This window comes from Musa acuminata, chromosome BXJ3-11 (assembly GCF_036884655.1).
Source record: "Musa acuminata AAA Group cultivar baxijiao chromosome BXJ3-11, Cavendish_Baxijiao_AAA, whole genome shotgun sequence".
Taxonomy (NCBI): domain Eukaryota; kingdom Viridiplantae; phylum Streptophyta; class Magnoliopsida; order Zingiberales; family Musaceae; genus Musa; species Musa acuminata.
In genome coordinates this window covers 27,228,134-27,254,674 of record NC_088359.1, presented here as the reverse complement: position 1 = coordinate 27,254,674, position 26,541 = coordinate 27,228,134, and the positions used below count along the sequence as shown (strand labels likewise).

The window sequence follows — 26,541 nt, the reverse complement described above, 5'->3', positions numbered from 1 at the left end:
TCACATTTCTAATTATATTTGAAGAAAATCTAAAATAGCAGCTTTCAGTGGATCTGCAGTAATATGGAAATAGTTTGAATTAAAAGGAAAGAATACAAGAGGAGATAATTGTATCCATTCATCAACAACACAACGATAAGGAAATGAAATGGACTCTTAAAAATGAGAATTGAATTTGGAATATTAATCATGTACGTAAAGAATGATGTCATCGACACTGACAGAACGATAACTTTAGTCGGTCCATGTGGCCCCTAGCACCTTCGCCATGAAGCTATAGCGATCAGCAGCTTCATCGATCTATAGACATGGCATGAAGAAATCTACCCCTTAGCATATGATCGATAAGTTGAAGAAATAGTGAAGGCAGGAGAATTATACCATTTTCTGAGTAGGCCGGCCAGCTCCATGTCCTGCCTTACGGTCGATGCGCGCAATTATCGGGTTTGTCTGTGGACTGTTCACAACACTAGAGCATAGGACATATTGCATAGTCTGTTAATGAAGCAAAAAAGATTAATCACCACAAAATAATACCAACTAAAATTTACATATTGAAAAAAATTACTAGTGCAGCTGCAAGAGCTAAAAAGAACTACTTGCAATCTGTTTGGGACAATGCATCCTTTGCTTCATCGATCTATTGAAACATGCATGTGTACTCTTAGAATTTTGACTAACAACAGTATTGCATTAAGAATCTGAGAGATACAATACTGGCATAATATGTTTCCTCGAGGAATGGCAAATTTCAGAACTTGTAACATGTCGAGTTCATATTTGTAGTCACACAACATATTTTTTTCTCCATGTTTCACATAGTGACAAGGCTGCTCAAAATGATTGGGGTTTGAGTCATGGAAACAATCTTTTTAATTGTTGGGAGAAGTTGTATCCCGGACCTTACATTGGTGAGGGAGCCTGGTGTTCTCTTTAATTGTCGGGATAAGGATGTATCCCGGGGAAGCCTTGTGTTCCCCCAAAGACTGGATTGTCCCATTGGTTTAGAATTCCAAACTAAGCAGTCTTTATGAAATCTGGCTTGTAGCTAGATGGAGAAGAACTGGAGCAGAGGACATAACAGACTAACTCGACTTTAAGATTCATGCATCATATAGCACAAGTCATATGTCCCTTCATTTACAGACTCACTATAAGGCTACATCTATTAAATATAGGATTCCAGAACTCAACTTCTCGCACCAATATAAAGCTTCTTTAGTGTTCTTCACAAGCTTTCAGATTGTCAGACACACAAACGAGTACACTTGGGAAAAAAATAAAACAACAGTAATTGAATTATGGTGGAGAGCACAGCAACCATCCAAGACATGACTAAGAGACAGTTAAGACCTGACTGTGAGCAAATATAAAGGAAAAACTAGATAATTGAATTTCTAGAGTTAACAAAAATAAAAAAATTGAGAAAAAACTGGTAGGTCTGTCACAATTTTAGCATCTCTTTTAGGAATCTGGTGTTTTTTAATATGATCTGCACATTTTTTATTTATTTTGTATAATTGATCATAAAATCTTTTTTTTTTTTTTTTGTTAGTTCAATGTATATAGCTTTGCAAGACAATCCTGTTTCTTGTTGCTTAAGTGCACCAAAAATCAAATCAGAAAGATGTAAGCAATCAAACAAATTATCTTGAAATGAAGTATATATTGTATAAGATAAGCTCTTATTGTTAAATGCACTCTGACATATTTAGAACATATAGCTGGAAAAACAAGTACATAAGATGGTAGACATTTGATATTGCAAAAAAAGCTGCTATTTAAGGAAGCAACAAACTGCAAAGTCTGAACTCTGAACTACTTTGAGTTGGATAAATGGAAAACTTACTGCCAGTAATTTCAATGAGTGTAAAGGCACCACACGATCATCATGATCAGCAGTCAAAAGCATGGTTGATGGGTACTGACAAGATTGGTCGGAGCTTTTTTCCCATGGTCTTTTTACATTGTGTAGCGGGGAGTATCTGAGAACAAGCCCAATACATGTTGGAACACAGTGCATTAATTAAAACTTCAAAACTATGAAAGAAAATGGGGACTATCTAAAAGAGGATATGTGTCTCCAAATAGGACAAATGTACTTCCAATAATAACACAAAAATAAGAATGCTTAATAAGCCCTATAGCCAATGTCAGGCACCATTGTGACTCCTACATCATTCAAGACTAATAGAAGAAGAAAATGTTGGTTTCGTACTTGATAAGCCAATGGAACTCTTCCTCATTGTCTGAACAGCCATAGTCAGAAGTCCAAGCATGACCTGAATAACAAAATAACAAAGATTTATCAGTCAAGAAACCAACAAGATACCCGATACTACCAAGCAGTTGCAGAGCATTGGATTAACCAATAGTGAATTTGTGGAACCGGAGCATGTCCATAACACCAACATGAGCAAGAACACACCCGAAAAGGTCCGGACGCTGCCATTACAACTTTCAAGTCAATACTTGTAAAAGATAATAAACCAAGCAAGATAAGAACAAAAAATTCTAACGATATTCTAACAATCTTGACATGAAGCTTGCAGATATAAATTTAGATATTAAATTAGTGTTACCTGATTCATGCAAGCTGCAACAAGAAGCCCGCCATTGCTTCCACCCTCAATACATAGACGTTCAGGTTTGGTATAACCATTTGAAACAAGGAACTCAGCAGCAGAAATAAAATCATCAAAACAATTTTGTTTCTTGGAAAGTGATCCCGCTTTATGCCAGTCTTCTCCATATTCACCACCACCACGAATATTGGCTATACAGAAGATGCATCCCAAGTTCCTCGCTAGAACAAGACGAGCCACACTAAATGAAGGTGGAAGGCTAATGTTAAAGCCTCCATAGCCATACAGTAAAACTGGATTCGATCCATTAAGTTCAATATTCTTCTTTGACACGATAAACATGGGTATCTTGGTGCCATCCTCGCTAGAAACAAAAACCTGAGAAACAAAATAAATTAAAGGAACTGATTATCCAGCACTATGAATTTATCCTTTAATCTCATGGATTACCAAAAACTAAATGCACTCTGAGATATTTGGAGGACTTCTTTTTATGAAGATAATAAAAATCTATTCAAAGTTGCCTAGTTCCTGGATACAAGACCTAGTTATTTTCTTCACAAAATTTATCATCAAATAATAAATAAATCTTAGCTTTCACCTTAAAAGCAGTTGTCAAATATGTTGATCACAAGAACTTCAATGTAAAGTTAAATAAAATGTAAAGTTACCTGTTTAACCTCAAAATCTGTGCGATCAAACCCAGGAACAGAAATTTCTCGAAAAATCTTCATCTCTGGAACTTCAGATGCTAAGTTGCACCTGTAGATGATCCCTGGAGTGAGGAAGCTAGTGAAGCTAATGAAAATCTCACTGTCTTCACGCCTGCCAGAAATCCCAGAGACACTACCAACATCTAATGGTAAAGGATGTAGCAAGTTTCCTGTTTTCAAGTCCCTTATCTGCAGAACATGCTTGACATCACTAAGATAGCACACCAAAATCTGGTTACTGTTGACAGCATAAGCTGATTCTAACACATCCTTTTCATCCTCTGGCAGAATGTCACTCCACAATGCTGGCTTCTTAAGGTCTATCCTTACTAACTTATACTTTGGAGCTTCTTTGTTTGTCAACAAGGTAAACTCACCATCATCATTTGCCACCAAACTATAGCATGCTTCAAAGGTATCCACAAGTTTGACAAAAGGAAGCATTTCATTGCTCCCTTTAAAACCTTCAAGCCCATTAGAAAGTGAGGACAGGTCACAGTAATACAACTTATTGACAGGATCACAGCCTTCCTCAATATACAAAAGAACATACTGCAGAAAATTACAAACCCAATCAGCTCAAAAAACCGATGCAACAGAATAATTTGCATAAACTGTTCATGATGAAGCAATCAAGGACACAATTAAGCAGCAAGAGGGCTTGCGAATTATGAGCTGCCACATCACATGCTGATCACGACAAATCAGCACTTAGGATGAGCGATAGGCCAAGCTACAAAAAACCAGTGCAACCACGGTACATGAACCCCCACATCAATACTGTATTGACACTGACTAGAACTTCAAGCCATGAAAACAGTGAGAATAAAGTATGGTGGATATTTAGAAAATCAATTAACAATATTGGTCTGAACGTAGCTCCAGAGGCACAGTTTGCATGAAAACCTATTCGAGGCTTAATTCACGAATGCACGAGTTCTAGTAAGATCAATTACTTTATTCAAACTTGATCATAACATAATTATGCAATATTAGTTTTTCTACTCAAGTTCCAAGATGAGTCATCTTTAGCAAAAGTTAACAAACATTATTCAGATTAAATCCAGTTAGCCATAAAAACTAATTGCATGTATCAGATAAGCCTTATACTTAGGTGACAAGATTAGCATTCAATTTACCTCTCTATTAATAACTTCATAAAGCATCTGTTCAAATAAAGTTATGGCTTTTGTTCTCATCCAAGTAAAGCAGATGACATCTTCAGCTGTTCCCTTTCTTTAGTATTATATTCATCATACAGTAATATTGCAAATATATGTTTTGCTGTTTTTGAAACTAATCTCTAACCAGTTTAAGAAGTAAAGATGGGGAATAGGTTGGAGGCAAATGTATTAACTGCCTAAGCAGTCACTATTCCCTGTGGCAGCAGGAAAGGAAAAAAAAAAAGGTCATGAAAATATAAAAATATGCAAAAAAGATGAAAAGTTCAGATAAAGATAAGAGCTAACTCACGGATCAGGCAACTGCCTAGGTAGAGTCTAGGAGGATCAGTGCTTGTAATTTTAACGCTACGTGCAGGTTTGTGTTTGACACTTTGACTACTAAATGATCGAATGCAGACAAGCATACTAATTGCCTGTTAGACAAATAAAACCAAATGCGGACAAGCAGTACCTAGCTTAAAACAATAAAATCGTTAATAAAAAATAACTAAAGACAATGATACTAAGAGTTAATATGGTAAAACAACAAAGCTATAAATCCCAACTATTTAGGATCAACAACATGGATCTTTTACCATCATTAGGATCCATAAAAAATCATATGTTTAGTTAAATTAATAGCATTTAAAACTTTATTTATAATTTTTATTAAAGTATCTTCCTTTACCTCTCCTCATTCAACTAATAATAATCGTTTCACCTCTTCTAACTACCGTATTTATAGGTTTCCGGAGCTCATATTCATACTATCTTAAGTAATTCTCTCTCATTTTATACACTATCGAAATGATACCTAATTGTTCACGAATAAAAGCATTTCTTTTCCTATCCTTCCAAATCACTCCATACATCCACCTCAACATTCTCGTCTCAGCAATAGAAACCTTTTGTATATATTGTTTCTTAACCGTATAAGACATAGATCCGTAAAACATTGTTGGTTTAACAATTATCTTATAAAATTTTTATTTTATTCACAAATATATCTGACGATCACACAAGACTTCTAAGGACCCTCACCATTTTAACCATCTTGTTTCTACTCTACGAATAATATCTTCATTAATCTCCTTATTTTGTTGTATAATTAAATCTAAGATAAGTAAATCTTTTAGTTAAAGAAACATCTTGCCCATCCAGCTTAACTATATCATCATATCTATTCCTAATATTACTAAAATTGTATCTGGTATATTCAATTTTAGTCTTAATTTAAAAACTTTTAGTTTCTAGGGATTGTATCTAGAACTCAAGTTTATAATTAATTTCATTTATTCTCATTAACTAAGACAATAAGATACAACACAGAAAATATCCTAGAAGGAATTTACTATAAGCAAATTGGAGTATAACCTTCTTTCTAATACAAGGAAACACGACACCTTCCATCTAGTAATAAGACAAACTAAGGAAGAGAAATTCACAAATGAAAAACCAAGGAACCAAACCAAGAAGAAAACAATTCCTCCTCTTTAGATTACTTCACTTAGTTTTTGCACTACACCTACACACCACCTTTGCACCAACTATGCCTTATATAGGCATAAAGTGGTTGCAGAAACCACCTACATGTGCATCTCATGAAGGAGATTGCAACCACCCAAGCGCACCTTGCACAAGAGTTTGCAACCATCCGAGAGCTCTTTGCATGGGAGGTTGCAACCATCTGAGCGTAACCTCGCACAGGAGGTTGCAACCGTTCAAGCACAACATTACGTAGGTGGTTGCAACTGTTGGAAAATCTAGGGCGACATGACATGCGTGGCGGAAGAACAGAAAAACAAAATCCCAGAATTCTCGCAGAAAAGAAGGTTTCATCATCGTGCAAAAGTTGGTGCGCAAAAACCCGCGAAACTAAAAAACTACGCATAAAAGAATTACCTAGGGAGATCGTATATCCCTGAAAACCTACAGATATGTGGAAGATGATGAAGGAGGTCAACTGTCCTCCTCTCTAGCGATGATCCACACGACAGGGGCTACGAAGATACTTCTCAAATCGCTGCCCAAAACTCTTCCTCGCGCACACCATGCAATCAAGAAGGGGCTACCCCTTCTTACTGTCCACACGCCCCAAATAGGAGCTGTAGTATGAGGAAGAGAGGGAGAGGGGAGAATAGGAGGAGGCAGCCAAAAAGAACCTCTAGCCTATAGGTCTTTGGTTCCCTCCTATTTATAAAAGCCCCATATCAACTTAACCATAATGGATCCTGCCATATTGAATACTTGATCTCCATCCAACTACCTAAGCCTCATTGATTAATGAGTCTCTACCAAATAATCTCTTATTAACTCTTATTAGATCTCATCCGTAGAATCCAATAATTCATGAGCTTATTAGATATCCAATAAGATAGGAGCTCTAGCGGATATCTCATATCTGAACCTCTACTCGTCGCAATACTTGTCATATGTGTGTGACCCTCTATGTCCAATATCGAGCTGGCCATGAGTCATACCTGTCAGAACTCCTTCTGGCTCAGTGAATTATTATCTTCATAATAATTCACTCGACTCATCGACTACGGACGTACTAAGCCACTACGCGTAATCCCTAGATGATAAAGGGGAATCCAATCCTTTGGACCTATCTATCCTCGGTTACCGTGTATCTATAGTCCCTCATCCATCTAATACCCCAGAGATCGTATACCAGGCATGGTACTGTCAAGCTCATACAGTTTCTACTCGAGTCTCACTCTAATCGAATTCTCCCGAAGAATTCTCTCTCTCTTTCTCTCAATCCGAATGACCCTGACAAGGGATTTGTTTGAGCAAGAACATATGGGATATTCTTCTCATGAACCGAGAGCATATGATCCTTTATCGACACTCAATAGCCCTCGTAAGGTTGGCTACCACTCCCGATGATCGACTGTGCTAGATCTGGAACCTCCGGACCTATAAGTCCAGTATCAAAGAGTGGAGTACTCATACAAGACATCCTTGGTGTCTCAAGTCTAAGAACCAGATACACCACTGAGACGACAGAATCGCTGTTTGAAAATAAGGCATCATCAACCATCCAACATTCCGTGAGTGGATCAATCAGTGAACTCATTCCCTAATGAGCACTTACACTGTATCCTTAGTGTCCCAACACAAGCAGCTATGAGACCAGCTACATCCATCATATGAACGGGTATACAACACACCAATCCATCCGGTTATCTCGATGTCTCTCTTGAGCAACCTATAACCGGAATTATTTAGAATCTATGTTTAAAGGCGAATGGGTCTCATTATCGTAATCTCATCACGATCTGATTCTCATTTCACAGATCCATGAACATCACAATATATTCATGCAACAGAATATAAAGTGATAAAATTTCAAATAATAATAATAAGCAAAAAGACTACGTGTCAAGTCACACATATCATCACTCACGTGATTGTCTTACAGGGTACCTATGACTAGCAACAACCACCCACGTGGCCAGACTTGGTCATGTTAACTAAGTCCTTTTTTTTTTTTTAATGCTTCACAATCTCTTACTTAAAATAATAAAATAAAATCCTATATCTTTGCTTGTCGAGTCATACTGCTAACATTTCCACCAGGCCATAAGAGGATTTGCTCCATATAGACTAGTCAATGTTTGATTGGCTTTGTCATAACATCTGTTGTATTATCTATTGTGAGAAGCTTAATGTTTGCTATGATATATTGTAACACTCTGATTAGTCCCACATCAAAAGTGGAGAAGACCTTATAAGGGTCTGATGAGTATTATATTGTCAACTTCAGCTTTCATTTTGACCAATGGTTTGAGTTCAACAAAGTGATGGGCCAATTAGCCCATCAATCCTAAATCGTGACAAATGATATTAGAGCCGACCTAGTATTGGGGCATGGTGAAAAGCTCGAGTACGAAAAAGTTACTCATGGATGAAGTCAGATGACTCGTTACAGCATAGAGCCACCATTAGGCTATGACTCACATGCATTATGCTATTGTTTGATCTAAGCTATGCTGACCCTTGACAAGAACGTTAAGCCCTTGAATGGGAGAGATTGTAACACCCTGATTACTCCTACATCGGAAGTGAGCAAGATTAAAATTAGCTTATAAGAGTCTGATAGATGCATTACTGTCAACTTCAGCTTAAGAATTTTAGCCAATGGTTTGGGTTTAACGAATATGACAGGCTAATTAGAACATCAGGTTCGGGTCGTGACACATATACTAGACCAAATATTGCAAAAGTAGTTGGTACGATCAGTCAGTTTATGACAAACCTTGGTAAAGAGTATTGGAATACAGTTCAAAGAATTATAAAATATATCGGAGGGACCTCAGATGTATGCTACATTATGTTATGGAGAATCAAATTATACTATCAAAGGGTATGTTGATTTTGAATTTATAAGCGACGTTGACAAAAGAAAATTCACTACAAGCTATGTTTACCTTTGCAACGGAGCAGTGCATTGGGTTTCCAAGATACAAACTATCATAGTTTTATCTACTACAAAAGTATAGTACATGGCAACTATAAAATCTTGAAAGGAGAGGATTTAGATTACAAGGTTAATGAAGGAACTCAGGCATAAGCAGGGAATATTCTTTTATATTGTGACATTTATAGTGCCTTTCATATCACAAGGAATCCAAGCTTTCGTTCCAATTCAAAGCACATAGGAGTCTAATATCACGTCGTTTGAAAAGTAACCGAAGGCGGTACCATGGATATACAGAAGTTCGACACAATGGACAACCTAGCAGATATTATGATAAATCCAATCAACACTAACAAGTTCATACGGAACAGATCCTCAAAAAAAAGGGAGGGCTTGGTCATGTAAGTTCATACGGAACAGATCCTCAAAAAAGAGGGAGGACTTGGTCAACATGACCAAGCCCCATGACGTGGGTGGTTGCAACCTCCGACACAGGTGGGCATGGGTGGTTGCAACCTCCCATGCAAGGTGTGCAGGCATCTGCAAGCACTTTGATGCCTATGTAAGGCACCAATTGTTGCAAAGGTGGTGTGCAGGTGCACTGCAAAAGTCAAATGCTCAAGTCATCCTGCATAGGAGTGAAAAACTAAAGAGAGAAGACAGAGATGAATAAAAAGAGAGAGAAAAAAGAAAGAATTATTTTCTCCTCAGTTTGATTCCTCATTGGTTTTCATTTATGAGTTTCTCTTCCTCCGTTTCGTGTTTCTCTTTGTACTAGAGACTGTGAACTAGATGGGAGGAGAAAGGGGCATGGTGATATCCATTCCCAAGACCACTAAATTATATCACATTATCATCATCCCCGAACTGGATTCTGTTGGTCAGAAAGGGGCATCGCCGATCCATGTATTTCAACAGTGGTCATTGGATACACCAACTAATCCTGGGATTACAGTGGTCATTGGATAGGTAAATCTAACTAGAAACTTCAACAGCATCCAACAATAGCTTTAAAGATGGTACAACGAATGTAAAAGATCTAGAGTTCAAGATAAGCAAACTAGACAAGATGATATAGACCAAAAGATGGTATTTCGACAAATATAACACATATATTCGTGTTAATAGTATTGACGAAAAATTAATTGCAAAGTAGGAACCAAAACTAAAATGGTGGCAAAGAATGCAAGTAAAACAAGTAAAACCGAAGCAAGGATTGATTATCATATGCAATAATTTTACAACAATGAAGAGATCATTAATACCTAATGGAGGAGTACAACTTCACAATTTACGATAATGCACCATGTTACCTTGCCATCATTAGTGACATAACTATCAAAGATATACTTTGGATGCTCCGGATCCCTCCAGCATAATATATCTTCTGACTGATCAGTGCCTAAGAAATGATAGTAGAGCTCATGATTCAGATTGATATTTGTCTCCGTCCCAGCATCCAATTCAACCCCTTCTCTATGTATCATCAGCAACAAACACAATTAACAACCAATAGGACTGTCGCCACAAAAGCATTTTCTTCTTTAACAAATGATAATAACATGATGATAATAAGGGATTCTGCCACACTTACTTGGGAGACGGATACCGACCATAGAAGAAACCTTTTCCATCAAGGGTCCAGATAATTGATGAGAATTTTACCTGCAATGAAAAAAATGAATGAATTGGTTTTAAGTTCTTTAAACCAAATCAGAGAAAGCAGTGTTTAAAGAGAGAAAGCAGTTCATAATGTGCAAGGGAAAAACAATCTCACCCATGATATGGTATCAGGCTCTGGTGTCTTGCTATCAACCCTCATCACCTTGATCGTAACCCAATCACTTCCACTTGCACTAAGCCCATAAGCGAAAAACTGCCCATCCTTGCTAACAGAAGCCATCGAGAGAGCCACTGTACCATCCTCGCTAAGTTTGTTAGGATCCAAGAGAACCTCTGCCTCTCCATCCAAGTCTTTCTACAGCAAAGCAACGAGTTCAAAGTCATAATACAAAACCATCCCCATGAAAGCACTGATCAAATCCAAATGATTCCACAAGAAAATAATAACTAACAAATTCATCAAAATAAAGCAATGTACGAAATTCAACGCTTAAACTGATCATTGTTCTCCGTCCCAACAACTCCACAACATTGGCAACTCTATTATAAATTATAGAAAAAAAGACACGAAAATAGTGAGAAATTTGACCCTCTGATCCATTCAACAGGCATCTTGGTCAAAACCTGGAATCCGTATCAAAAATAGAATAATGATGAGAACTCACTAAACACCCTTCAAAGTCAATCTACAAGTACGAATGATGAACTTTTGTTATTCTAGTTTTCCCAATGCTTTCCCGACCACAACAGTAAATATAGAAGGGGGAAAACCATTGGAACCACAACCGAGATTCAATTTGGATGGGGTTCGGCAGCCATCGAAAGGCAAGGAAAGCTACCTGAACATATAGAACACTCTGCGCCTGAAGGCCCGTGTTATGATAGTAGAAATACTTTCCACCTCGCTTGTAGGGCGTATCATACCGGGGATGATCAAACAGCGCCGTTATCTGCCCTCGTAGCTTCTCTCTCTCCTCGCACCTCGCCAGAACCGAGTCCGTCAGCGCCACCTGCCCCTCCACGAACTCCTTCACCTCCTCCGCATCCGGATCCTCCAACCTACGTCCGAGGCCCCAAAGATTCAATGTTTAAGAAAAAGATTCGGTTTTTAGGCAAGAGGTGGTGCGGGGATAACCATCGGTAGGGATCAGCGACGGGAACGCCGTGGTAGTCGTCGACGACGGACTCGTCCCGCCGGGCCGGCGGGTATTGGAGCAACGGGAGAGCATCAGAGGCTGCAGGGGAGAGAAAGTTCATGGTGGCGGCGTCAGAGGCGGCGATGGGACGTCCGAGACCAGTACGACGACTCAGAGGAACGTGGCGCACATGTGGACCGGAGTTTAAGGGGAAGGGGGCCGATTTAAGGGTGCGGGAGATGGCGAACCGGGCGGTTCTGGGGGCGGTCGGGAACGTAGAAATTGGCGGGATGGGGTGAAGGTGGTGACGCCACGGTGTTGCCAAGGATCTTGCCATCTGCTACGGCGGAAGGTGGAATTGGACGGCGAGATGGGCAGTTTGGATCTGATTCGGGAGAGGAAGATGGAATTTTTGTGGCGGTGGCAAAAATGCAATGAGAAAGTTGGAATTTTTTTTATTTTTTTATGCCACAATTTTGCATAATATGCTCTATAATATTTAAAATTTTAATTATTTTTAGCATCTATAATATCGATATAACAGTGGCGCGTATGATCTATTTATCAATGATTAAATGTTTTAAATATCATTCAATAATTTTTTTATGAATATAACAATTATTTGAGTAGATAATATATATATATATATGAAAATTTTAGTAATAAATCCCAATAAGTTTTGGGTATTATTCGTTAATAATAAATTAAATGATCAGGGACTGCCATCGGGATATTTTGATCAGACGGCTGTGATTTATTTCTTTCACGCTTGTATCCCACTATCGACTACTATCCCCCGTCTCAGTTCTAGGGTTTGAAGACACTCCTCTCCAAAAGCCTCTCCTTTTTCCTCCCGACACTGCTTCATATAAACCCTAATGGCTTCCTCCCCTCCCTCCTCGCCTCCGCACCCTTCGAAGAAGGCCAAGATGTCGTCCTCCGCCACCACGTCCGACGCCGACGAGGACCCTTCCTCCGCCCCCTTCGCCGCCGGCGAGCCCAGGCGGCGGTACAAACGGCGCAAGGTGGCCATTTTCCTCGGCTACTGCGGCGCAGGGTACCAGGGCATGCAGAAGAACCCGGGCGCCCGTACCATCGAGGGCGACCTCGAGGAGGCCCTCTTTCTCGCCGGCGCCGTTCCGGAGGCGGACCGCGGCCTCCCCCGCCGTTTTGATTGGGCCCGCTCCGCACGCACCGACAAGGGCGTCAGCGCCGCCGCCCAGGTCGTGTCCGGCCGCTTCTATGTAGACCCGCCTGGCCTCGTCGCTCGCCTCAACGCCCATCTCTCCGACCAGATCAGGGTCTTCGGATTCAAACGGGTCACCAACTCCTTCAACGCCAAGAAATTCTGCGACCGCCGCCGGTACGTGTATCTCGTCCCGGTGTTCGCCCTTGACCCTAGCGCGCATCCGGACCGGGAGGCCGTGATGGCGAGCATGGGGTCCGACAACGAACTCGCACGCTGCTTAGAATGCTCAGAAAGGGGGCGTAAGATCCCTGGTCTCATGGGCCGCTGGGCTGGGAGTTCCATTGCCCAGAAAAGAGTTGATCTTGCAGCTGATGGATCGGCTGATCAGACTGTTGGTGTCGCCTGTTTCAGTCTGGAAGAAAGTGATAAATCTGAGGCGAATAAGCTAGAAAATTTTGACCTTGGCAGTGGTGGAGTTGATGATGAGCAGCATGATTTCTCCATTATGATTGCAGAGACTAACTCGGGTAACATGGGTAGAAATGAAGTGGAGGCCGGCAAACTTGTATCTGCTGCAACAGATGCTGTTGCTCCTGGTAACATGAATCCTGATGCTACAGTAGATCCAGTGGCTTCCTATGTGGAAGAATATGGTAAGCTCAGTAATGAAGCTATCACAATGAAAGAGAATTCTACTATGGAGCCGAGTGCTTCTTTAGAAAACCAGAGATTGGAACCTCTAGTTGCTGACAGAACTAATGGAGAGCAAGTGACTGTCAAAAGCAAGTTTTGTTATGGGGATGAGCAGAGGGAGAGATTTAATAACGTACTGAAGCATTATGTGGGAACTCACAACTTCCATAACTTCACAACCAGAACTAAGGCTGAAGATCCCTCTGCTCGTAGATATATTATATCCTTTGACGCAAATCGTGTTGTCTGTATCGAGGGGATTGAATTTGTCAAGTGTGAGGTTGTAGGACAGAGCTTTATGCTCCATCAGATCAGGAAGATGATCGGCCTTGCAATTGCAGTGATGAGGAACTGTGCACCTGAGTCACTTATGGATATAGCCTTGAAAAAGTATGATCTTTTTATCCTCTTGTGTGTATATCAACTTTATGCCGTAGTCATGGGTGATTAATTTGGCTTTTGTTGTTCAGGGATGTAAATATCAATGTTCCTACGGCCCCTGAAGTTGGGCTTTACCTGGATGAATGCCTATTTACATCATATAACCAGAAATGGAAGGATTCGCATGAGGTATTGACCATGGAAGCTTATGCTGAGGAAGCTGAGGAATTTAAGATGAAATATATATACCCTCATATTGCCTCTATGGAGCACAAGGAAGGAGCAGTTGCACTGTGGCTTCACTCTTTGAACCAACGTAATTACCCAGATTTCTGTTTTATGGAGACAAGTCGTGAATGTGCCAGTGCCACCAGTAAGGATCAAGCGGATAACTCGGGAGAGCAACTCTTGTGAAAGGGGATTGGCTGCCACTTTTTTTTATTATGAGAAAAGTTTTTTTGCGCCATATAATTTTCGCACAGAATTTTATTTCCCTTGGCTATCCTTTGTTTCATTTTAATGAAAGTATTTCAACTATAGCCGTGGACATGTAATAGCATCGTTAGAGGTGTCTTAGATGTATGAACCATGAAGATTTATCAGTCATATATGGTTCTCTTAAGAGATCATCTAACATGTTTCTTCTCTTGGGCAAATTTGATGCAATGATAAGCTGATGAAACTTTCAGACTCATAATAATATCAGTTCCTTAGTTACATTAGAATCGAGGGTGATATTTCTCGATCTCCATGTAGCATTGTTTTGACTAGGTTGCAATTGATTTGTGCACTGACTAGTTAGCCATGGTTTCTTCTGAACATTTTAAATGATATAATACTTGTTTCTGCTATTTGTGCACCAGACAGAACTCTTCTGGAGAAGACCCTTCTATAATCCTTTGTCATTTAGAATCTTGCCTTTTAATGTTGAAGGATGCAGCTTTGAAGGACTTACAGTATAGTCATTATTGTAGTTTTTGGGTATTTCAACCAATTTGGAGCTCCAAAAATGGATATTGTGATTCATTGATTTGATTATCTTCATCATTGTTATATCTTCTAGAATGATGAAATAATGAGATTCTAGTAAAATGTGCTGCAGTTAGAAAGAAAATACAATTTTCTTTTTTGTGAAAAAAAATTAATTGGGGGAAAATTAATTATATTCTTTACATACTTCCCTAATCAGGTATTTGAAGTCCTACCCTCATAAGCACTCCCTTTGTTTTGGGCACTTGACCTTACCATATACCAGCAGTGACAGTAATCAGATTGTCAATCTACACCAGAAAAAGAAACTTTACCTCTGGTAGAATCTCCTCAGCTCGCAATCTCATCTCCTCAGGCCCCTCAGAACTGATGCTCTCGCACTCTTATTCGCAAGAGAGAGCCTTCGGTTTAACTCCAAATGTATGTTAGGTCCACAAAGTAGAGCATTGACTACGATGGATCTCCTCAAGCACCGGATAGAGTTAGTTTCAAGGTCCCCACCCTCATCCAGCAACGGAGAAAAGATTTATTTTCCTGTGGTGGCCCAATCAAATTCAAACTATAGATGTTGCTTGGTCTTTGCCAACTGATCCATTATACTTGGTCACGGAGAAAAGATTTATTTTTCTCAGTCGAGATAAAAAAAATGCTGTGTTGGGTGACTCTTACGAAGACCATTAATAGCAGATTAATTATATATTATCTTCAATAGTTAATTATAAAAGTAAAACATCTAGATCCATTTATTCTAACATCATTCGTTTAATCAATGAAAACATATCCATTTATTCTAACATCATTCGTTTAATCAATGAAAACATAAAAGAGCGAACGATATTGATGATAACGAATGACGATGTGAGGGTCGCACATAGATGTCTCGTAGCCCTCAATAATGTTATCATCCGTTATCACCAATGTCATCCGTAATCATCAACTAAAATATTAAAGATTATCTTTTTACTCTTATTTTTTATAATTTTATTAATAAAATCAATAACGTTATGATAAATGAATCTAGATGTTTTAAATATAGACATCGTCATTATAACAATGAAGTGATTGGCAAATTGAATAATATTAATCACATACACATTTGCCCTTTAACATTGTTTTGAAAGTTCTAAGAAATAAACGCAGTTCTTTTTCTTCTCCTCCTGCGTCTCATTTCCTTCTTCTCCCTTCTTCCTCCATACCATGTCTGATTCCTGCATCCCTTTCCTTCTTCCTCCATACCATATGTCTCCTTCCTGCCCCTTTCCTTCTTCTCCCTTCTTCCTCCATACCATATGTCGGTATAACTGGATCTGTACCAGTTCGACCATTAATAGGTATGGATAGCATTTATACTTCTCCTTTCACTGTATTTCCATTGGTGATTCTTGAATCTCCACTGCTGTTTACACCTTAGAAGCACTCCAATGTTCAAGCTGTACAGGAAAATAAACAATCCACGGATCAAAATAACAAAAAATGAATCTTATAATCAACGCCAACTGTGATCAATACAAACACTGTTCTAAGTCTCTCGAAGGTTTCTAGCATAATTCTCTTTTTATTTCGTGGGCAGATTCGATAAATAAATAAAAAACCCAAGATTAACTGATTGTACAAACCAACCACTAATAAAATATTTTCGACCAAGAAATACTGTTTTTACAGAAACAGCTCCACATTAGTACCTTCTCTGCATCTCGCATTGTTAGCGAAATTAGTTATTGGCATCAACCAAGCTCCTAACTACATATGGCAGAATTCCACCATGGCCGTAGTATGCTAGCTCCACCTATGCCATCAGGAAGCATCGTCAATAACCAAAGTACGACCTACCCCGAATATGACCAGCATAAATGTGTGTTTAGCAGTTAATCATCAGAGCACTTGTTTTAGTACCTCAGTGTCAAAGCGAACGGTGCATGTGAACAATTTGCCAGTATCTGTCGTGACTGTGACATCTTGTCCTGGTTTTATATCACTCACATTGCTCGGCAGGTTGATGGTGTACCGTTCATGGCCTGTCAAGCCAAGGGTATCCGCATCTTCCCCTGGCTTAAAACACAAGGGGACAATTCCCATGCCGACTAGGTTACTGCGATGGATTCTCTCAAAGCTCTTTGCTATCACTGCTTTGACACCCTACAACCATGAAAGTGTTCCAGTGATATTAAATATGGGGAACACTAGAAAAAGACGGCTAGAAATACTAATAACTACAAACATAAAAGAACTGACCTGTAGCATTGGGCCCTTTGCAGCCCAATCACGAGAACTTCCGCTTCCATACTCTGCACCTGCCAGTATGATAGTATCATGACCTTCATCTTTGTATCTCTGCAGACAAAAAAGTATAAAATTTAGGTTAAGGAGAGCCAATTCCTGCATGATTTTGAACAGAACATACATGCAGCTTCATGCAGCGGTTGGCAATTTTTTGTGTAACTCGACACAAGCTATAAGCAAATGTAGCAACTAACCATGGCTGTGTCAAACACAGAAAGTTTCTCCCCTGAGGGTATGTGAATGGTTTTGGGACCAACTTCTCCTTTCAAGAGTTTATTAACAAGGCGGATGTTTGCAAATGTGCCCCTTGCCATGACCTCATCATTTCCACGGCGACTCCCGTAGGAGTTGAAGTCTTTTGGGTCAACACCACGCTCTGTCAAGTACTTGGCAGCAGGACTGTCCTTGTGAATGCTTCCAGCAGGTGAAATGTGGTCTGTTGTGATACTATCACCAAAGTTTAGCAAGCAATAAGCATCTTTCACAGGATGTGGCCCAGGAGGAGACATTGTCATGTCCTTGAAATAGGGAGGTTCATGAATGTATGTCGATTTAGGATCCCATGCATAGAGAGTACTTGATGGCACTGATAGCTGATTCCACATGGGATTCCCTTTTGTTATTGCCTCATATGTATTCTTGAACATGTCTGGCAGCACACTAGATTGTACTACCTGAAGAAACAGACAAGAAATTACAACACTACCCTTCTGATAACAAGTCTAACGAAAATGAGGATCAAGGAGTGGATACTGTACATTTGCTATCTCTTCATTTGAAGGCCAAATATCCTTGAAGTAAACCTTCTTCCCATCCTTTGAGGTCCCTATAGGTTCCTTTTCAAAGTCAATGTCAACCTGCAAACAATCGGAAGTTGGCTGTCATGAAAAGCTAGCACAGCTACTTTGGATGCCGAAATATATATTCAGTTTTAGTATATCAATGTCCCTATATTTAATCCGTCTTGGTGTATAACCCTTCTTCAATGAGATCTTGCTGTATAATTCTTATTGTGAAAATCTCAAAAAACAATTTAACCATATTACAATGATATTGGATAAGCGTATATATGTTTTTCATTAGTGAACTAAACACTACATTAGGACTATTTTTTATAAAAGCTTAGTGAATACCTAGTAGTGCCCTAATTTGTAATTTAACTGACTATATTGTCTTTTCAATCATTCATTCTTAGCAGATTGATGTGCTTGGAGACGGTATCATCTAATTGGAAAGACAGATTGATACCTTAGGACCCACACCTCTTCATGACTTAATAAGTTCATGCATTGATATCTAGAAATGATAGCATGAAGGTATAAAACCATTAACTTATTGAATTGCATGCCTTTATTAGTAAGTTATTTATTTTCAAGCAACATTAATGTGAAACAAGAACTTAACTAAGTATATGATCTTTTACAGATCTCTATGATAACAAAAGATCCATATAGCCGACCTCAAATAGTTGAGACTTACAACTTTGTTGTTGTTATTGTTGTATCAATGTGTAATAAGAAAAAACTTTGTTTGCTGCTTTTCCAGGAAAAGGAACCAGTAACTGGCAAATGGAGGTCAGGATGAATACCGTGCCAGCAAGAGAATAAGCTACCACAAGGGGAGGTGATGCAAGATAATTTGCTCTGGTTAAGGGATGTACACGACCCTCAAAGTTCCTATTTCCAGACAATACAGCAGCAGTGACTATGTCTGGAAGTAGAACACCAACTTCAGACTTCATTTCTAATATCAAAAAAACATATGCTCAAACTAAATAAATAAATGAACATTACCGTTCTCAGATATAGCAGCTGATACTGCTTCATCGAGGTCTCCAGAATTCCCAATGCAAGTAGTGCAGCCATACCCAACTATATTGAAGCCCAGCTGGTTTAAATACTTCTGCAAACCACTGAAAAATATGTTCCAGATTTAATTTTTGGGATATCAAACAAGTTTAAAATCATAATAATCATCCAGCTGTTATGCTCTTTGAAGCTACAACCTCTTCTCTAGGTATTTGGTCACAACTCCAGAACCAGGAGCAAGACTAGTCTTGATCCATGGTTTCACCTGACACAAAATGACATGAACCATTAGAGCAAACCACCCATTGGCATGTGGATATATGAACTGTATCAACTACAGATCTTATGTTACATTAAATATGAAAACACACTTTCGTAAACTGGGCTATCTTTATCGCATGTGTCTTTAAAGTGAAAGTGGAATTCATGCTTTGTTTTAAGTATAGCAAGGGAATGCAGTAGTCAACCTCAAGGCCCAGCTCACAAGCCTTTTTTGCAACCAAAGCAGCTCCAAGCATTACACTAGGATTTGATGTGTTTGTGCAGCTGGTAATTGCAGCTATGACAACATCACCATGTTTTATCTGGGTAGTCGTACCATGGAAAGAGAATTCTGCAATCTTGTCCTGGGACTCTTTTGGCACAGCAAAACCCTATAAGAAACCTAATATATTATTTTACACATTCTTGCTTTCGGATATAAAGAACAATGACCAACATGTAATTTTGTGATATCTGATAATCTAAATGGATAAATATGTAAAGAATGTGAGATCATTGGCATATGGGTTATCTGATAACCAGATACAGGTAACTCCTCAAAGTCACAAGTTCTGCAACTTCTCCCAGTCTTTATCAATAGCTCTGTTTATCAATTATAAGCAAGTAGCAAATAATAATAATAATGAAAGGTTCCTGATCATTGGCATAAATTACTAGTATTGTCCAGGTAAATGTAAATATTAAGGCCTTCTCTTAAGATGCCAATAGATGGTGTAACATTTCTATAAAATCTAGAAAAAAATTTCAAAGCAAAAGCCACTGAAGTTTTTCATCTTAATGAAATAAATTTTAATATACTATAGCTGATATCTGCCTCAAAAGGACTGGCTCTAGGAACAACTAAAGTTCTAAATTGCAATATTGCATAGTCTCCAAGTTTGATACTTGCCTTTTCCATGTGCTCTTTGTTGGAAAGAAACACTAAACTGTAACTTTTCAAATCCATGAAATAAGGATGATACATCCATTAAAACTTGCATAATCTTTTATGCTACATCACGTAAACTGAACTATGAGTACCTTGAATCCAACTTTGTTGTCCAAACAAGATTGCCAATCTGCTTTCATTTCCTTCAAAGGAACTCGATCATGAGGCCTGCATGGTAGATAATTTTTAAGAGGCTAAAAAAGGATTCTATTATATTCAGCTGGCAAATAATAGCTGCAAGCCTGTTGATGGCTTCAACTTGAGTCCAGGGTTCCTGACCTCTTAGGTCCTGATACACATGGTTCTACATCTCCCAGATTCAATTCCAAGTAGGATGAATACACTCTTTCAGTTTGTGGCTGTATAGGAATTCTCAGTATGAAAACAACAATCAAGTTCAATGTGAAGTTGCCGACTAGAGTCGAAGAAAGTTACCTGGCTGTAGTCAACAAACATCTTATTAGCCTGTAAGTAGGATTCTATCATGGCCACCTAAGGGTTGCAAAGAGGATTAGAGTGCATTGAGAAAAGTCTTTACGACAATTGGATAATAACAGAAACTTACAGTATCATCACTTCTTCCAGTCAGTTTCAAATATTGAAGTGTGACATGATCAACAGGGAAGAAGCCCATAGTTGCTCCATATTCTGGCGACATATTTGCAATAGTAGCACGATCCGCCAAAGAAAGTCCACTCATGCCTTCCCCTGTATACATATATTATCACAATTCAACAAGAGGGAAGGGGTAGAGAGGTAAAAGTACACTCAGCATGTTAGAAAACAACATAAAAATTCAATAACCTCGAGAAGAAAAAATTGAGATTCGTTAGTCTATTTACCATAGAACTCGACGAACTTCCCGACGACACCATGCTTCCGAAGCATCTGGGTCACTGTCAAAACCAAGTCTGTAGCTGTCACGCCATTCCTCAATTTCCCAGTAAGTTTGAAACCAACAACTCCAGGCAGCACCATACTCATCGCCTGTGCAATGACAAAGAAAAAAGATTTTCGACAAAGATTGAGAAAAATATTTTGACCCACACACGATGTATATGTATAAATAAATCATAGTTGCAAGCAAGTCCAGTCTAGATGTAGCTACACATTTAAACACGAAAAAAATATCAAAAATGCTGATATACCATGACCAAATGTGTAAAAGATTTAAGAGACACTATAGCTGATAAGCAATGCATCATGATTGTCTAACTCCTAGCAATTTGGTTAATATTTACCCCAAAACAATCAGATAGACCAATTTCTCTCAAAACTGGGTTTGTGAACAACACTAATTAAGACACAATGACAGAACTTAACGCAAACCCAGAGCCCCAAACAAATAGTGAATGATGGCAAGGTTGATTGAGCTTTGATATTTTTTTGTTGCACATGAACAAACGCAAAGACATTTTAGTAATAGCAATATTTCACTGCATGGTTACTCATAAAAGTCTTCCCATTGTTAGAAGTTCCTATCATATGTGACATTAAAGATATCAGGCTTCAAAGTTTCTGGATAAAGCAGGGAACCAAAGAAGCACATTTCTCTTGTTGCATGATTAAGAAAATGCATCAAGGCATTTAGCCATGAAGAGAAGGGGGACCGCATTCTCACCAATCATGTTTTAAACTTTAAGCTAATGACCAGGAAGAGAATGGTCTCACCATTCATGTTTTAAATCTTAAACTAGTCACTTGAAACCTCGTCTTCCGGTCGCTACCATTGGCCAACCTACACCAAACACATCTATTTTTCATATTTCAAGAAGACAAGGCAATGCGTTCACCACGAAGTGCTTGACAACAATTTTATTATTTGGTCACTTTTGTGGGATTTCCTATTTCTTCCAGTCTCTTAGGCCTCTCATGCTACCCTGATCATTTCAATTCGAAGAGGCCTGCAATCCCAGTAATTAAAGCCATAAACAGCAAATGTACATATGCATTAATAAAGACAAATGGGTTAGCTGCTAATCCTTTTAAAGTAAAAATTAATTACAAGAAGTCCAAAGTACTGCAACTAAGAAAGATGCAATATAAAGCATTTTAGCAAATTGATTGTAGGTAAAATGAAAGAGATAATACTGCTGAAAAAATCTAAAAAAATTCTCATAAAACCAGAACAATCTGAGGGGAAAAGGAAATGGTGTTCCAATAAATTATCAAGGCTAGTGGAGTTGCAAACAGATTATCATATAGGGATTTCTACATTCCTAACAAAATAAACTTACCTGGCCAAGCATTGCAGCTTCTGCTTCTATTCCACCAACACCCCAGCCAGCAACACCTAATCCATCTATCATTGTCGTGTGCGAATCAGTGCCAACCACACTGTCAGGGTAGAGCATACCTCCACTGTTAAAAACAACACGACCAAGATATTCTAAATTTACCTGCAGAGGACAATTTAAACTTAAAAAAGTACAAGAGAAGATTGAAAAACAAATAAAACAATTTCTCATGATCAATAAGATACAATTACCTGGTGAACAATACCAGACCCTGGTGGAACCCCAAGCATGTTATGGAAAGCACTGGAACCCCACTTCAGAAAACCAAATCTTTCCTTATTACGATGGAATTCAAGTTCCATGTTAGCCTGCAGAGCGTTTTCTGATCTTGCCACATCAACCTGAACTGAGTGATCAATAACGAGATCCACAGGAACCTGCATGCATCAGTTGTGCACACTTATTCAAGCTGGTATAATAAACCCAACATTCTGGATTGTATCTCTCGATAAGATATATAAACTTATCAAACAGAAGGACTCTGAAATATACTTCATGGTTATGAATGTCTGATTCTATCATGACATTTATTATAACCCTTACTTTTGTTCGATGTACTTCAAATTTCTAAGTTCACAGGTCCATTATCTTATGTTCGTAAAACTAAATGCAACATAGAAATTACAAAGACCTCTTATATTTCATGATGATGTCAAAAAGCATATTATGTCAAAGGAAGACATTTAATGTCCTTGACTTCTTTTATAGGCATCATCATTAACCAATTTTGATAAGATCAAAGCTCAGATGATCTTGTGTCCTTGTGTTCGCTAAACTAGTCAGCAAGAAGAAATAGTCTCAACAAAAGGTTCTAATCAGAAGCTAGTCCAACATCTAGAGAATTCTTAGTTTAACAATCCTATTTTTTTTGTTAGTTGTTGATCTTGCATACGTTTTTTCCCATATCCTAGAAAAAACAAATTTTCCGAAATATCCTTCATACGTTTAAACAGAGATATAACCAATGCAAGTCACACTAACAGTAAAATTTAAATGATATAAAAAATTAGGCACACAATTTTCAAGGACTTTTCAACAGGGAAGATGAAGAAAACCGAGATTTACCCCAACGGCAGATATTTTCAAGGATAGTTCCGAAGCGTTCAAAGGAAATGAACTATATAATTACTATTTTAAATTTACACTTACTAATGGATTGATTTTATTTGGATCACTTCCGAGCTTCTTCATAGCATCTCTCATGCACGCAAGATCAACTACAGCTGGAACACCAGTGAAATCCTGACAAGCAAATTGAAAGACAAAAGAAATGTTGCACCATTAGTGGCATCATGAAGAGAGCAAAGTCTTGACCAACTTAGATAGCTATACATGGACGCCTGTAACAAACAAGACATTTGTGAAACAAAATATTACACATGATGAATTTGTCAAAATTGCATAACCCACAATCAGATATATGATAGACAACAAGGGTTGCAACAAATTAAGCTTCAGTTAACTGCACAGAGAATATAATAGGTTAATTCAATAGACACATAAAGTTCTGTAATCAATTTTCTATACTTCATTTTCAATCAAATATGTATAAATTTAAGCCCACATGAGTGAGGAGAAAGATTATCCTTTTCCATGGAATAAGATGAACAAATGGAACCACATCATCATCATACAAGCGACTTCCTCCACTATTCTCTGTCTCCCTATGCCTAAGTCGACCAATACATTGATGCTTTCTAAACCTTTTTATGCAATAGCAACAGTGTTAAGTTGGGGGTGTCTGAAAGCTCTTGAGACCTAGTAAACATTGTTCTCATTGTTATTTATCACCTTGTAGGAATCCATAACGACACATTGTAATTGAGGTCAAATCTTCTCATCCCCAATGTCATCAAAAGTAAATAATTTAAATATTGTCCAATTTTACATAGATTTGTTTTACTGGTTAGAAACCTCCAATGATCATCATAATTCATATCCATATTCAACAAATTAGCAAGACCTACACTGAGTTGATAGAGATATTGTAGTATCCAATTCAAGAAGCCACATGCTACAAGTAGCACCTATACATTAAAATATTTAGAATTTTATGAGTTGCCTTTTAGCTTTAGATATTAAAGTTACTCAGACACTAAGGTATACAAAGATCGATTGATTCATGAATGGTGTAATTACTGGAGAAATTTAAAAAACACATACAGAATCCAGTTCACAAAACTCCTGACCTTGCAAAGTCAGGGAAGGGGCAAAGAAAGGCATGCTTAAAATAGAATTATATCGTTTTTATGCATAAGATCTTTTCAAGAGAATTATATATAACAATTTGGCTGAGTGTTGCATGTCTGAAGGCCATGAAACACCCTTGACACAAGTCACAATTAAATAGCAAAATTAAAAAAAATTGGACAACAACAAACATAATGAATTGTATTCCTTAATTGCTCTAATATTGTATTCCCTATATGGAGAAAATGAAGTACACATACACTGGTTCGAAAAGTTTATTCCTTTTCTTTTTATAACTTTTGTTCCTGCAGAAGCGGCCCACATCTGTCAGTACAAACCAACCAATCTCAACAAGAAACGGATTCTTTACTCCCACAGACTAAAATTAGCTACTTCACTCAAATAACCACACAGAAGAAGAACAATAAGGATCTCCTGATGATATATATATATAGCACGATATAGGACCTAAAAACTTCCAAAAAAATCAAGATGGAAATCAGAGAGAGAAGACGTACCTGAAGCAGAACGCGAGCGGGCTTGAAGGGAATCTCGACTTGCTTAGGCGCGGTATTCTCCCAGTCCAGAATCTTCTCCACATCTTTCCCGGTCACCTGGAACTCATCACAGTTCCGAATCGCCGATTCCAGCAGAATCCTTATCGAGTACGGAAGCCGCTCTAAACCACCGGAACCACGGCAACAATCATCATTTCGTTAACAACAAAAGGCACCAAATTCACACCGGAAGTCATCGAAATCCTTACCGATCCTGGGGTCAGTCAGAGCAGGTAAGCTGTAATACTTCCCGAAATCACCGCCTCCCGGCTTCCGCAGCGTCGTCAAGATGCTCTCATACGAATTCCTCGTAGCTACCCAACCGAAAACCGCGAGGTGATCAGGTCGGACCCAGAACAAGAACAAAATCAAAATAAGAACGCCGGTGGCGAGGGGTGAATGGGGAGGATACCCATGGTGGCCAACCGGCGCTCGAAGCGGTAGGCGACGGCGGCGTAGGAGCGGACAAGGGCGCGGTGGCTGATCGGTGACCGCCCATCGGAGAGGTGAGATCGGGGGACAGGATTGGAGGGCAGCGGCGGACGAGAGGAGGGAGAGATCGAGGACAGGAGGTATGCGGCGGACGCGGAGAGCGGGGAGGAGGAGGTGAGGCGGGAGGAGGAACGTGCGAGGAGGACCCCTGCCATCGCTAGATGTCGAGATGCGGAGGTGGGGATCAGCGCGCGCTATCAGTTACGAGTGCAAGAGTCAGCGAGGGTTGGAAGTTATGTACAGGGCGTGGGAGGAGGACGAAAAAGCGCTGTCGCGAGAGGGATAGGGAACGACGCGTGTGGGTGACGCGTGGGAAGCGCTCGCCTGCGGTGACGGGACCCGCGCGGGCTTGCAGCGGTGGTCAACTGATCGCCCGCGAGGGACTTCGTGATCGTGGGTCCCGCCGGACAACACACCAGTCGAAAGGGTAAGGGAAGCGGGTTCGATCGGTGACGGTCGGCTTTTTCCAAATCTCGCCAGATGGTGTTCGCTGTTCGAGACCACTTGGAGGATCAAATCCTTCGAACACGCGCGACGATTTCTTTCGGTTCCGGTCTCCATGATTTGCGGTCGGCTGTTTCTGTTGGAACAAAAAACAGCCTTTAAGTTTGGACATCACTTCAGCGATTCGATCAAATTACGTGCACGAATCTTGAAAGCCACGTTTGACCAAAAACAATGCTATCTAATAAAACACGCGACTCCATCATAAACACAACGAATACCTGCCACCTGCTTTAAACTAATAACCCAAATAAACCAGAATGGGTTTCGTGAGCGTGGGTCCCATCTGGCACCGGACCCGGCG

At 39.2% G+C, this 26,541-nt stretch overlaps 3 protein-coding genes across 5 annotated transcripts; 1 reads left to right on the top strand and 2 right to left on the bottom strand.

Annotated features, from left to right (window-relative positions):
* Positions 1-54: 54 nt before the first annotated feature.
* LOC103971658 (uncharacterized) lies at positions 55-12,040 on the bottom strand. The gene is made up of 12 exons (XM_009385733.3): positions 11,646-12,040; positions 11,350-11,569; positions 10,665-10,865; positions 10,482-10,552; positions 10,201-10,363; positions 3,257-3,850; positions 2,583-2,963; positions 2,370-2,445; positions 2,219-2,282; positions 1,850-1,985; positions 382-495; positions 55-300 (listed from the first exon to the last, which is right to left on the bottom strand). Exons 1-12 carry the CDS (start codon positions 11,981-11,983, stop codon positions 235-237), a joined length of 2,424 nt encoding a protein of 807 aa, XP_009384008.2. The 5' UTR covers positions 11,984-12,040; the 3' UTR covers positions 55-234.
* A 398-nt stretch (positions 12,041-12,438) lies between these two features.
* LOC103971657 (uncharacterized) lies at positions 12,439-14,543 on the top strand. The gene is made up of 2 exons (XM_009385732.3): positions 12,439-13,918; positions 13,999-14,543. The coding sequence occupies exons 1-2, from the start codon at positions 12,525-12,527 to the stop codon at positions 14,321-14,323; spliced, it is 1,719 nt and encodes a 572-aa protein (XP_009384007.2). The 5' UTR covers positions 12,439-12,524; the 3' UTR covers positions 14,324-14,543.
* Positions 14,544-16,084: 1,541 nt separating this feature from the next.
* Positions 16,085-25,968, bottom strand: LOC135583871 (aconitate hydratase, cytoplasmic-like). Of its 3 annotated transcripts, XM_065173503.1 has the most exons (21): positions 25,654-25,968; positions 25,451-25,555; positions 25,203-25,363; positions 23,644-23,736; positions 22,686-22,871; positions 22,435-22,596; positions 21,040-21,184; positions 20,763-20,905; positions 20,633-20,689; positions 20,477-20,556; positions 20,290-20,365; positions 19,455-19,640; positions 19,185-19,252; positions 18,973-19,091; positions 18,768-18,889; positions 17,938-18,036; positions 17,374-17,853; positions 17,132-17,230; positions 16,793-17,035; positions 16,582-16,685; positions 16,085-16,329 (listed from the first exon to the last, which is right to left on the bottom strand). In XM_065173503.1, the coding sequence occupies exons 1-20, from the start codon at positions 25,886-25,888 to the stop codon at positions 16,611-16,613; spliced, it is 2,934 nt and encodes a 977-aa protein (XP_065029575.1). In that variant the 5' UTR covers positions 25,889-25,968; the 3' UTR covers positions 16,085-16,329; positions 16,582-16,610. The 3 variants fall into 3 exon arrangements, with proteins under 3 accessions (XP_065029575.1, XP_065029578.1, XP_065029577.1); XM_065173506.1 differs by lacking the exon at positions 19,455-19,640 and having other exon boundaries at positions 16,194-16,329; positions 25,654-25,966; XM_065173505.1 differs by lacking the exon at positions 16,085-16,329 and having other exon boundaries at positions 16,356-16,685.
* Positions 25,969-26,541: the final 573 nt, after the last annotated feature.